We start from the raw sequence: 13,420 nt of genomic DNA, 5'->3' as shown, positions 1-13,420 counted from the left end.
CACACAGACTTCTAGCAGCAGACACATCTCTAGAACAACTGTTAAGAGGAGACTGTGTGAATCAGGCCTTCATGGTAGAATATCTGCTAGGAAACCACTGCTAAGGACAGGCAACAAGCAGAAGAGACTTGTTTGAGCTAAAGAACACAAGGAATGGACATTAGACCAGTGGAAATCTGTGCTTTGGTCTGATGAGTCCAAATTTGAGATCTTTGGTTCCAACCACCGTGTTTTTGTGCGACGCAGAAAAGGTGAACGGATGGACTCTACATGCCTGGTTCCCACCGTGAAGCATGGAGGAGGAGGTGTGATGGTGTGGGGGTGCTTTGCTGGTGACACTGTTGGGAATTTATTCAAAATTGAAGGCATACTGAACCAGCATGGCTACCACAGCATCTTGCAGCGGCATGCTATTCCATCCGGTTTGCGTTTAGTTGGACCATCATTTATTTTTTAACAGGACAATGACCCCAAACACACCTCCAGGCTGTGTAAGGGCTATTTGACCATGAAGGAGAGTGATGGGGTGCTGCGCCAGTTGACCTGGCCTCCACAGTCACCGGACCTGAACCCAATCGAGATGGTTTGGGGTGAGCTGGACCGCAGAGTGAAGGCAAAAGGGCCAACAAGTCCTAAGCATCTCCGGGAACTCCTTCAAGACTGTTGGAAGACCATTTCAGGTGACTACCTCTTGAAGCTCATCAAGAGAATGCCAAGAATGTGCAAAGCAGGAATCAAAGCAAAGGGTGACTACTTTGAAGAACCTAGAATATGACATATTTTCAGTTGTTTCACACTTTTTTGTTATGTATATAATTCCACATGTTTTAATTCATAGTTTTGATGCCTTCAGTTTGAATCTACAATTTTCATAGTCATGAAAATAAAGAAAACTCTTTGAATGAGAAGGTGTGTCCAAACTTTTGGTCTGTACTGTATATACAGGTGAAACTCGAAAAATTAGAATGTCGTGCAAAGTTCATTTATTTCAGTAATGCAACTTAAAAGGTGAAACTAACATATGAGACTCATTACATGCAAAGCGAGATATTTCAAGCCTTTATTTGTTATAATTTGGATGATTATGGCTTACAGTTTATGAAACCCAAAAGGTACAATTTTGCGGTACCCTTTGCTCAGGGGGTATGGATTAATTAGCTGACTAGAGTGTGACACTTTGAGCCTAGAATATTAAACCTTTTCACAAAATTCTAATTTTAAGCTGCATTAATGCAATTCCTTTTAATTTGCATTACTAAAATAAATAAACTTTTGCATGATATTCAAATTTTTCGAGTTTCACCTGTATATAGTTTTATGGGAAAGATTCCATAAAGCTTGATTTTATTCATTTAAACCTCAAAAAAAAAAAAAAAAGAAAAGTGCGTCAACGGCTCTGACCAGCCCCTCGATGCTCCAGTTAGGTCATTGGCATATAAATAAAAATGCAGTTTTCTCAGTAATGGGAGCACTGAGAGTTATAATAAGGGTATCATTTTTATCAGCATAATCAAACCCTGCCAGGCTGTATGCCTGATTAAATAGCGTTGATCATGCTGAAAGATGCTTTTGAAGTCGTTTGTCCATAGAGCTGTTTTACCACAAGCTTCACTGATGTGTTATACTTTGAGCAAGTGAAGATTGTTAGCAAAGGAGTATTACAAACTTTTTGGTAGTTTTCACTTTTGTTATTTCTTAGAAAATGAATGAATTCTGGAAGAAAGGAAAGGGGTTGCTGTGCTCACCTGTGGTAAATCACAAAATGAGGCACGGACTGTGCTGGGTACACAGCCTAAAGTACAGCCAAAATACAAGCTTGACCCTCTCTCTTCTCTTTTTTGGAATCAAGAATTCAGAAGATACAAATAAAATTTTCAAAAGGATACATTCACCTTTTCATCCAATGCACAGTAATATTAATTACTTGAATAGATATAAAATACTTACATTTGGCAAATGACCTTTATTAGAAATAGTCTGCCATTTTGAGTATACAGACCAATGTGTCTGCATGGTTACACCCTATAAATAAACACTGTGTATTCTTCTCCCAAAGTCAGACTCATGTCATCTCCTTTGTGCTTACCTTCCAAATGTACTTCAGCAAGAAATAAGAGACAAATGGAAGGAACTAATGACTCAGACTACACCGTGCTTGTCTGTAGTCTGTTCACACAGAGACACATAGGTGTCACAACCAGACAGCTGAGAAGCTCTGACAGAGGCCTTTCAGAACCTCCTCCTTGAGTTTTCTTTGTTGTGGTATTCAGTTCCTCATCTCGTTAGCCTCTCTTAGCTGTCATGTAGTTGGACTGATTGCTTCCCTTTAAATTCCTCCCCATAATGCTTTACTGGGCAGCTTATACTTCTTCCTGGAGTGTGTGTGCATGCTGATCCTATTTCCCAGTCTGCTACTAAGTTAAGTGCTGTACATTTATCTGTTATTTTCTGTTTGCTGGATCCCAGGTGACCCCGACTCCCTCCGTGCCTGGTGTAGGGAGCCGGTGGTCGTGTCCCCTCACTATTGTAGGGTGTTCAGGTGTTATATAGTCGAGGTACGTGGATATGCAACCATCCACCTTTGGGATTTTTGCATAGGCTGAGCAGCCAGGGAAAGTGCCAGCTCTTGTGCAGGGGTCTCCCTTTTGGTTCCTTAGCTTTGGATCCAGTGAGTCATACATGCATGCTGCATTGTCTTGTTTCCTGTACATCGTCCGTGACATTATAAGCCGCCTAAACCGTCTCAAGCATGGATCTGGTTTCACTTTTGGCTGAACGCTTCCAGGGTCTTTCATTGGAGGTAGCTGATCTCCGTAAGACTTTTTCTCAGCTTCAAGTGACCGGTTCAGCTTGCGTTCATGGAGTTTGTTCTGAGCCTAAGATCTCACTCCCGGATACGTTCTCCGGGGGTAGTGAGAATTTTGTGCGTTTTAGAGAGGCTTGCAAACTCCATTTTCGCCTTCTTCCCCATTCCTCTGGTGATGAGGAACGGAGGGTGGGGATCATTATATCGCTGCTCAGGGGTAACGCTCAGTCTTGGGCCTTTTCGCTGCCGGAGGGGGCACGGCCTCTCCGTTCAGTGGATGAATTCTTTTTAGCCCTGGGTCAGATATATGATGATCCGGATCGTATTGCTCTGGCTGAGTCTAGACTACGTCTATTATGCCAGGGTAAACAATCCGCAGAAATATACTGCTCAGAATTTCGGAGATGGGCAGCTGATACTGGTTGGAATGATGCTGCACTCCGAAATGAATTTTGCCATGGTCTTTCAGAGGGATTGAAAGATGCATTTGCCTTTCATGAGAGGCCTATTTCCTTGGACTCTGCTATGTCTCAGGCCGTTCGTATTGACAGGCGTCTTAGAGAGAGAGGAGAGATATCTCCTTCCTGTCATACTCAGTCCCAGGACAGTGCAGCGGTCTCATTCTGTGCGCAGGGGTCTCGGTCGCTGTCAGCCCCTTCTGAGCAGGAGCCCATGCAGCTGGGGTTGATTGCTTCTGACAATAGAAGATTCAGCTCGCATGGGAGGGTTTGTTTTTGTTGTGGAGGTATAAATCATTTGGCAAATGTTTGTCCCTCTAGGAGATTCAGGCAGTTTTCTGGGAGTAATAAAGAAACAAACAGGAAAAAATCTTTCAAAAATGTTCCGTCTGTTACTATTGGGGTTGAGGCGGAAATTGAAGGGTTTCCGTTTGCTTGTAGTTCCCGTTTTGTCCTGCCTGCTAGGGTGGCGCTAGAGAGCAAGAACATTTTTTGTGAGATTTTTGTGGATAGTGGAGCAGCTGACAATCTCATTGATAATCAATTTGCAATAACTCATGGTTTCCAGGTGCGCACTTTGGGAAAGGATATTCCTGTTTTTGCTATTGATTCCGCTCCACTTTCTCAGAAATCATTAAAGGGCATAGTTCACAATATCCGTTTAAATGTGAGTGATGCTCATGTTGAGGATGTGTCATGTTTCGTCTTTAGCGGTTTGCCTACTCCTCTAGTGTTGGGGCTACCCTGGCTCACTAAACATAACCCCACCATTGATTGGCAAGCGAGGCAAATAAATGGTTGGAGTGACTTTTGCAGAGAGAATTGCCTCACGACATCTGTTTCTGAGGTTGCTACTAAGACTGTACCATCTTTTCTCTCTGAATTTTCGGATGTCATCTCTGAGAGTGGAGTTCAGGATTTGCCCCCGCACAGGGAGTACGATTGCCCTATTAATCTCATCCCAGGCGCCAAGCTGCCTAAATCTCGTTTATACAATCTTTCCCAACCTGAGAGGATCGCTATGCGTGCTTATATCTCTGAGAGTCTGAGAAAAGGACACATACGACCCTCGAAGTCACCTGTTGCCGCTGGTTTTTTCTTTGTTAAGAAAAAAGATGGTTCTTTAAGACCTTGTCTGGATTTCAGGGAGCTGAACAGTATCACTATTAGTGACCCTTATCCGCTTCCTCTGATCCCGGACCTGTTTAACCAGGTTGTTGGGGCTAAAGTCTTTTCCAAATTAGATCTAAGAGGGGCATACAACCTGGTCAGGGTCAGAGAAGGAGACGAATGGAAGACGGCCTTCAATACCCCTGAGGGCCATTTTGAGAATTTGGTTATGCCTTTTGGTTTGATGAATGCCCCAGCCGTTTTTCAGCATTTGGTGAACAGCATTTTTTATCATTTGATGGGAAAATTTGTATTTGTGTATTTGGATGACATTTTTATTTTTTCTCCTGATTTCAAAACTCATAAGGAACATTTACGTCAGGTCTTGCTCATCCTGCGGGAGAATAAATTATATGCGAAACTGGAAAAATGTGTGTTTGCGGTTCCAGAAATTAAATTTCTGGGGTTTCTTCTCTCCGCTTCTGGTTTTCGCATGGACCCCGAGAAGGTCCGCGCTGTGCTTAAGTGGGAGCTTCCTGAGAATCAGAAGGCGCTGATGCGTTTTTTGGGCTTTGCCAATTATTACAGGAAGTTTATTTTGAATTATTCCTCTATTGTTAAACCACTCACTGATACGACCAGAAAGGGGGTAGATTTTTCTTCTTGGTCAGTAGAGGCGCGTAAGGCTTTTTCTAATATCAAGGAGAGTTTTGCTTCCGCTCCCATCTTGGTGCAACCTGATATTTCTTTACCCTTCATAGTTGAGGTTGATGCTTCTGAGGTGGGTGTGGGGGCGGTCTTGTCTCAGGGTTCCTCTCCTGCCAAATGGCGACCGTGTGCCTTTTTCTCGAAAAAACTCTCCTCTGCAGAGAGAAATTACGATGTGGGAGATAGGGAATTGTTGGCCATCAAGTTGGCTTTTGAGGAATGGCGCCATTAGCTAGAGGGAGCCAGACACCCTATTACCGTATTTACTGACCATAAAAATCTGGCCTACTTGGAGTCAGCCAAGCGTCTGAACCCGAGACAGGCCAGATGGTCTTTGTTCTTTTCTAGGTTTAAGTTTGTTGTCACGTTCCGCCCTGGAGTTAAGAATGTGAAGGCAGATGCCCTGTCACGTTGTTTTCCTAGAGGCGGGAATTTTGAAGACCCGGGTCCCATTTTGGCTGAAGGTGTGGTGGTCTCTGCTCTTTTTTCTGAATTGGAGGCAGAGGTGCAGGCAGCCCAGTCAGAGGCTCCTGATCTTTGTCCTCCTGGGAGGTTGTTTGTGCCTCTCGCTTTAAGACACAAGATTTTTAAGGAACACCACGATACGATCCTTGCTGGGCACCCGGGGGCAAGAGCCACACTGGATCTCATCGCTCGGAGATTCTGGTGGCCTGCGCTTCGTAAGTCGGTTGAGGGTTTTGTGGCAGCCTGCGAGACTTGCGCTCGTGCCAAAGTCCCTCATTTACGGCCATCAGGTCCTCTCCTTCCCTTACCCATTCCTTCCCGTCCTTGGACACATCTGTCTATGGACTTCATAACGGACCTGCCTCGTTCCTCGGGAAAGACTGTGATTCTGGTGGTGGTGGACCGTTTTATCAAAATGGTGCATTTCATCCCTTTTCCTGGTTTGCCCAATGCTAAGACGCTGGCGCAGACATTTATTGTTCACATTGTCAAATTGCACGGTATTCCTTCAGACATAGTCTCTGATAGGGGCACGCAGTTTGTTTCCAGATTCTGGAAGGCTTTCTGTTCTCGCTTGGGGGTTCGGTTGTCATTCTCTTCTGCTTTCCACCCGCAGTCGAATGGCCAGACAGAGCGCGTCAATCAGAATCTGGAGACATATCTGCGCTGTTTTGTGGCGGAGAATCAAGAGGATTGGTGTTCTTTTTTGTCCCTTGCTGAGTTTGCTTTAAATAACCGTCGTCAGGAGTCCTCTGATAAGTCACCATTTTTTGGTGCATATGGGTTTCATCCGCAGTTTGGGACTTTCTCGGAGAGAGGGGTCTTCTGGTTTACCTGATGAGGACAGATTATCCTCGTCTTTGTCATCTATTTGGCAAAAGATTCAGGATAATCTAAAGAGCATGAGTGAGAGATATAAGCGTGTGGTAGATAAGAGACGTGTGCTTGGTCCGGACCTGAATGTTGGTGATCTGGTGTGGTTGTCTACCAAGAATATCAAATTGAAGGTTCCCTCCTGGAAGTTGGGTCCTAGGTTTATTGGGCCTTACAAAATCCTGTCTGTCATCAATCCTGTGGCCTACCGTCTTGATCTTCCTCAGACTTGGAAGATCCATAATGTTTTTCATAAGTCCTTATTGAAACCTTATGTTCAACCCATTGTACCCTCGCCTTTGCCTCCTCCTCCGATTATGGTTGATGGGAATCTTGAATTTCAGGTCTCTAGGATTGTGGATTCTCGTCTTGTCCGCGGTTCTCTTCAGTACCTTGTTCATTGGGAGGGTTATGGTCCTGAGGAGAGGATGTGGGTCCCAGTGACGGACATTAAGGCCTCTCGTCTCATCAGGGCTTTCCATAGGTCCCATCCTGAGAAGGTGGGTTCTGAGTGTCCGGAGTCCACTCGTAGAGGGAGGGGTACTGTCACAACCAGACAGCTGAGAAGCTCTGACAGAGGCCTTTCAGAACCTCCTCCTTGAGTTTTCTTTGTTGTGGTATTCAGTTCCTCATCTCGTTAGCCTCTCTCAGCTGTCATGTAGTTGGACTGATTGCTTCCCTTTAAATTCCTCCCCATAATGCTTTACTGGGCGGCTTATACTTCTTCCTGGAGTGTGTGTGCATGCTGATCCTATTTCCCAGTCTGCTACTAAGTTAAGTGCTGTACATTTATCTGTTATTTTCTGTTTGCTGGATCCCAGGTGACCCTGACTCCCTCCGTGTCTGGTGTAGGGAGCCGGTGGTCGTGTCCCCTCACTATAGTAGGGTGTTCAGGTGTTATATAGTCGAGGTACGTGGATATGCAACCATCCACCTTTGGGATTTTTGCATAGGCTGAGCAGCCAGGGAAAGTGCCAGCTCTTGTGCAGGGGTCTCCCTTTTGGTTCCTTAGCTTTGGATCCAGTGAGTCATATATGCATGTTGCATTGTCTTGTTTCCTGTACACCGTCCGTGACAATAGGTCTGAAAACAAAATATATGTTTTGATTTTCATGATGAAAGAAATAAACACCAGTGAAAAAATGTAATCAGTTCGATTTCCAGTTTGTAAGAATTTATTGCCCTCCTTATATACAGTGAATGTATGCCCACTACATATTTACAACATATGGGGGCACATCAGAAAGGACTATTCAGCACCTTTTTATAAACAGAAATGTAAAGCAACAAAATACACACAAAAAAAACTAAAATATACATCATAACGGCATTAGGGGTGAGAAACGAGCAGGAACTAACCGATCATTCTGCAATGTTCATCACTTAGTTACATAGCAGCTTTCAACAAAAATATACCATATATGCAGAATTTCCAGTGGAATGGACTGTGGCTGATGTGAATATAGAGGAAATTGTTACTGTTAGATATCATCAATCAAAAACTCTTCAAGCAACATGAAAAATTCAGTTTAGCGTGTAGCACCGTGGGGCTTCCTCTAGTATTTTCTCAGTTGGGTGCCTCCATTTTGGAGTTATGACGCCCACCTATCTATAAAGGCCTGATAGCAGGTAACATCATACTGGGCCATGCTACAGCCTGTAGTTCTGCATCATAAATTGGGGATTATATATATATATATATATATATATATATATATATGTGTATGTATATATATATATATATATATATTATACATCCTATGGTTAGAATAAAACAGATATTCTTACTTTGCCTACAATCTTTGTTTAAAGGCAGTGATTAGGTTGCTACTCAAATTCCTATCTTCACATATGTTATTGAGACATCTGTGATGCTTTGACCACCTCGAGTCTCCAGATAGATGCTGACGAGCCTGTACAGTTCTTATTACAAGTAACAGAGATCTGTGAAAGCAAAATAACTTTTTAATTTCACTTCATGGCTCCTAATTTTACATTATGACATGAAAGCCACCAAAATAGTGTTTCCCCAATTCCCTGTGGAGAATATGAAGCACGTGCTTTGGAGTTTTTTAACTGTTTAGGTGTCCTTACACAGTCATTAGCAGTTGGCCAAGCGATCGTTCGGCCGCTGGCTATCCCTCCCGACTCACTCACACATGTACAAGTTTGGATTGGCAACCATGTATGTGTTGTCAGCAGGGACCTGCTCCGATACCTTAAGCATGCTCCAACACAGTGAAGGTCTCTTGCAGTTGTCCCCGCTCTAAGATCTACAATACACATGAGCCCATGGGACTGCCACTGGCACATGCACAAAATTTCAGGGCCAGGCATTGGAGCAGTGAGGATGCTTGGTCCTGTCAATCTCATTGGAAGGGGGAGTGGCAAAGGGGAGAGGAGGAGGTGATTTGGTGCTCCGGGGGGGCTAGGCCAGCCCCTGTGTGCTCCAAGCATCTAATTTGCATATAGCTAAAAATAAAATGTCGCTGCATCGGTCATACCGTTTGCAGAGAAAAAAGGCAAATTTTAGTCACCATGATTAACCCTACAAGGCAATGTAGAGGGCATCAGGTTCTCTTCAAGGGTACGTACACAGAGCAGTGTAGTATATGCAAAGTTTCCAGTGGATTTCACTGCATTTCAGAACAAAATCCACACATGTTACTTACAGATTAAGTCAAGTATTTTGTTGCGGATTCTCCCCACATCTCACACTTTGCAATGCAAAGTGTGAAATCTGAACTGAAAATCCACAGAGGCAATTTACGTGCTGCAGATTAAAAAAAATCTGAACTACAGGACCATGTCTATTTCTGCACTGAAAATTTCCCCACGGTGTATACGAGATTTAAAAAATCTCATTTACTTTGCTGGTACCGTATTATGCTGTGGATATTTTACACTAATACGCATTGTGTTCATGTAGCCTTAAAGGGGTTGTCTCATCGGAGACATTGGTGGCATATCGCTAGGATATGCCACCAATGTCAGATAGGTGCTGGTCCCACCTATCTCAAGATTGGATTCCTGAAATTGCGCAGAGAATAGCCACGTATTCTGAAGAGAACAGAGCGCTGGCTCGGCTATTTCCGGCAGTCCCATAGAAGTGAATGGAGCAGTGGCTGCGCTTGCCCGGTGCGCTCTCCATTCATTACTATGGGACTATCTAAAATAGCCAAGCATGCTTTTTCGGCTTTTCTCGGAACTCCCATAGAATTTAATGGAAAGCACACTGCACATATGCGGTGTGCTCTCCTTCACTTTCGGGGGCCTGAGATAGCTGTGGGTCTTAGAGGTGGGGCCCTCATCTATCTGACTTTGATGGCATGTCCCAACCCAGCGATATGCCATCAAAGTCCAAGATGACCACAACCCCTTTAAGGTGCTGGAATCCCTTCTTGCAAAGCTCCATAGAAGGATTGGTTTCCAGCATCGGACATAGAACAGAACCAATTTGCTCCGCATCACTACAGCTTCATTTGTAACTGTCACGCGACTTTCACGCAACTTGTGTGCAACTGAAAAAAAAAAGTCTGTTTTACGCATTGGTAAAAAGTTCCAATAAAAACAGTTTGCAAAAAAAAAAAATACATCTGCACAATACCGTGAGGTACCTTGAAACATACATGACTTCTGTACACTTAGCAATACGACCCGAATCTGAAAACTTCTACTGAACTTCCACCTCCCTGAGACGGCATATACAGTAATTATACAGAGCAACTGCTCAGAGTTTATCATTAGCAAATGAAGACCAGTCCAAACTCTTGAGATTGTGCAGCATTTGAGTTTTGAAACTGTGAAGACATCAAAGGTTCTCGAGAAAACTTAACAAGTTTTCTTGCATAAAACACATGAAAACGATACAGAAAATGATCTGAGACACAGAGACGACACAGTGCTGAAAATCTTGCGCAGTAAATAAACGCTGCTACTTCACGACCTCTTTTCTTTGACTTTCATCTCTCTGCTTGGCTGCTGTGTGAGTAGCTAATCATGCAGAGCCCCATATGTAATGCTGTTTGAATTTGGCTGGATTTTATCCATTGTTTCCTTTCCTGCAAAGAGAAAAAATAGAATTAATTACAAAAACATCTTTACATTCTGTTTTCCCAGTAGGATGTTAGTTGCGTTACTTTCACTGGTTGTTCATGGGAAACGTTACCTGCACACAAGGCAATGGGAGATGACAATCTAGAAAAAATCTAGTCTTGTAATGCTCTCCCAACTGAATGTAATGATACCTTTCACTTAGCGACCCGTTGCTTGGAGATAAGGGACTTTGAAGCCACATGCAAATAAGCAGTTAAGTGCACCAAGGGCGGGCCCAAGCCAGTCTGTGCACCCTTGCTCCTCCTACTTCCTCCACCAGTCCCTCCTCCTCCTCCTACTTGATTAGCGGGACCAGGTTCATGATGATATTGACTGGCCCTGTCAATCAGAAAGGAGATGCAAAGAAAGATGCTACAAGCAGCGACCAGAAGTGATCCATGACTTTATTAATTCAACAAATAATGTGTTTCAGGGAGAACCCCTTCTTCAGATAAAGTTGGAAATAGAAAATGAAGGGGCTTGGAGAGGATGCAGGAGGAGTAAGGATGCACAGAGTGACTTGGGCCTGCCCTTGGTTAATATATGCAAATGAGCCTCTAAGAGCAACGGGGGTGTTGTCGTTTCACCTAGAGGCTCTGATCTTTCTGCAACTGCCGTGCCCTCTCCACTTTGATGACAGGGACAGGCAGTGTAAGCTCAAAAGCTTGCAGTTTTGTCATCATCTTTTCAGGTAGCCATTAAAAAGTAGGTGATAACTGTCATTCTAATCCTGCCTGTAGTGATAAGCAGATAAGTGCAGTAAAGTGATCTGAACAGAACAAGAAGTGGCAGCTATAATTGGGCTTAGTGGTCAGTGGGAAAAATACATGATTTTCCTTTAAAATATAGATAGTAACATGATTAAATTCTGAATAACATTTAAAAAAAAAATATGTTTAACATAAAAATAAGATTTAAACAAAAGGTTATTTTCTGATGACACATTCCCTTTAAAGGGACTGCCATAGATTAAAAAAAATAAGATTCTGCTTTTGCAATTAAAACCGCATCACTTGTGGGCTGTGTCTGCATGGGTCTACATACTATCATAGCAGGCACAGCAGCGGTTATGGGGCCCATGACTAAGGGGGTCATCACTTTTTGCACTATTTCTGAACTGAGACACTGCATTATCCCAGGGACATCACATGTTCATTATATCTTGATGGTGACATCATTATGTATTTCTTTCATATGTTGTGATGTCACTGTGTACGTGGTGTTCATCATGCTTGTACTGTGACATCACTGTAGAATTCCGGCGCTGTACCCACACTGTGCACATTATCCCTCTATTGTGACATCACTTTGCGCAATATCCCATTATTGTGACATCACTGTGTGCAATTTTCCCACTATCGTGACATCACTGTGTGCAATTTTTCCACTATCGTGACATCACTGTGAGCAATTTTTCCACTATCGTGACATCACTGTGTGCAATTTTTCCACTATCGTGACATCACTGTGTGCAATTTTTCCACTATCGTGACATCACTGTGTGTATTATTCCACTATTGTGACATAACTGTGTGCATCACTGTTTGCATTACCCTCCTACTACTGTGACATCACTTTGTGCATTATACCACTATTGTGACATCATTTTGTGCTTTATCGCTGTGAATTAGGGAAACAAAAATAAGCAGAAGCTTTCATGTTCTGAATTTGCTGCTGAAGGTGGTCATGGTGGGGAGCAACCCCATTCCAAGTTTTGCAGACATTGTTTTTTCTAATCTCAGACAACCCCTTTAAGAAAATGTTCATATCACATTTCAAGATTTAACGTTCTGCAGGGAACATTTAATCTTAATATCAGTATGTTAAAAACATTTAGTCTTTATCTAAAGCTGTTACTGTAAAATTTCTTCTATGGCCACACTGAGAATATTTCGTAGATGACGGTTCGAGTGCAGCTCATGTCCTTCTCACCTTGCAGTTAACATGATTCACTGTTACTCACAAGACTGAATGAGATAATCCTCTACTTTTGGGACCTCTTCTGGCCCGGGCCTAATTGGAATTCTTATAGTATGCTGCATTCAACATGAACGCTCCCAATTCCCTGCCTGTGGAAATATCTAATTGTGGAAAACATGAGGACATGGAGAGTCCTCATTTTGGAGGGGCAAACATCTGTCAACATGGAAATAATCAAAACAGACTTATGGGGGTTCTACGGGCCAATGTCTGTACATGTACACTTGTTCTGATCGAAGGAAAAACTAAGGGGGTCATTTACTATATAGAAATGCACCTATATTAGGCTTATTTCTGGCGCAGATTGCAGTGCAAAGGTTATTTGGGTGGCAATCTGTAATTTTTCCCTGCTCACGCCAGGTTTAAAAAAGTGGGCGTTGTGTGGGCGGGGAAGGGGGGCGGCCCGGCAGACCCGTCTCATTCACCATTTTCCATGCCTATTTTAGGCGTAGAAAATGGTCTAAATGTAAGACAGCTAGGAAACTTGCTTACGTTTAGACTGGCGCTGGATACGCCAAAGTTATGTACCTCTTCATAACTTCAGCAGATCCACCGGTCTAAAATGCTGGTCTTAATAAATTACCCCTTAATCTATACTCTGACAACCATCCAGACAATTATCTCTTGAGAACAGATCTCTGACCACCAAACATGGACTCAAGAATGTTACTCCTTTCTTAGTGTACATAGGATTTCACTTACTAAAGCAGCTGTTTATGCTCCAGAGCTGGTGTTCTTTTTGCGAAAAGAAGTTAAAGCCAAAGACAACTGAAATTTGTATGAAAAGCTAAATAACTATATATATATATATATATATATATATATATATATATATTTCTTTGGTTTCTTACCGCTCCCTCCATGTATATCAGTCTTGTGCCTGCTAAGTCATACCTCAAGCCATCTGTGCCTACTTGAATTAGTG

The 13,420-nt window shown here is 43.0% G+C and overlaps 1 protein-coding gene across 1 annotated transcript in view; it reads right to left on the bottom strand.

Annotated features, from left to right (window-relative positions):
• Window positions 1–9,107: 9,107 nt before the first annotated feature.
• The window catches only part of NIPAL2 (NIPA like domain containing 2), a 28,905-nt gene continuing 24,592 nt past the window's right edge, over window positions 9,108–13,420 (bottom strand). Inside the window, 1 exon segment of the mRNA XM_044295385.1 lies at window positions 9,108–10,481. Coding sequence (XP_044151320.1) covers window positions 10,414–10,481 — 68 coding nt within the window. The 3' untranslated portion in view covers window positions 9,108–10,413.

Source organism: Bufo gargarizans, chromosome 5 (assembly GCF_014858855.1).
Source record: "Bufo gargarizans isolate SCDJY-AF-19 chromosome 5, ASM1485885v1, whole genome shotgun sequence".
Taxonomy (NCBI): Eukaryota; Metazoa; Chordata; class Amphibia; order Anura; family Bufonidae; genus Bufo; species Bufo gargarizans.
Note: the sequence above shows the minus strand (reverse complement) of the source record. Positions and strands in the feature narration are given on the sequence as shown.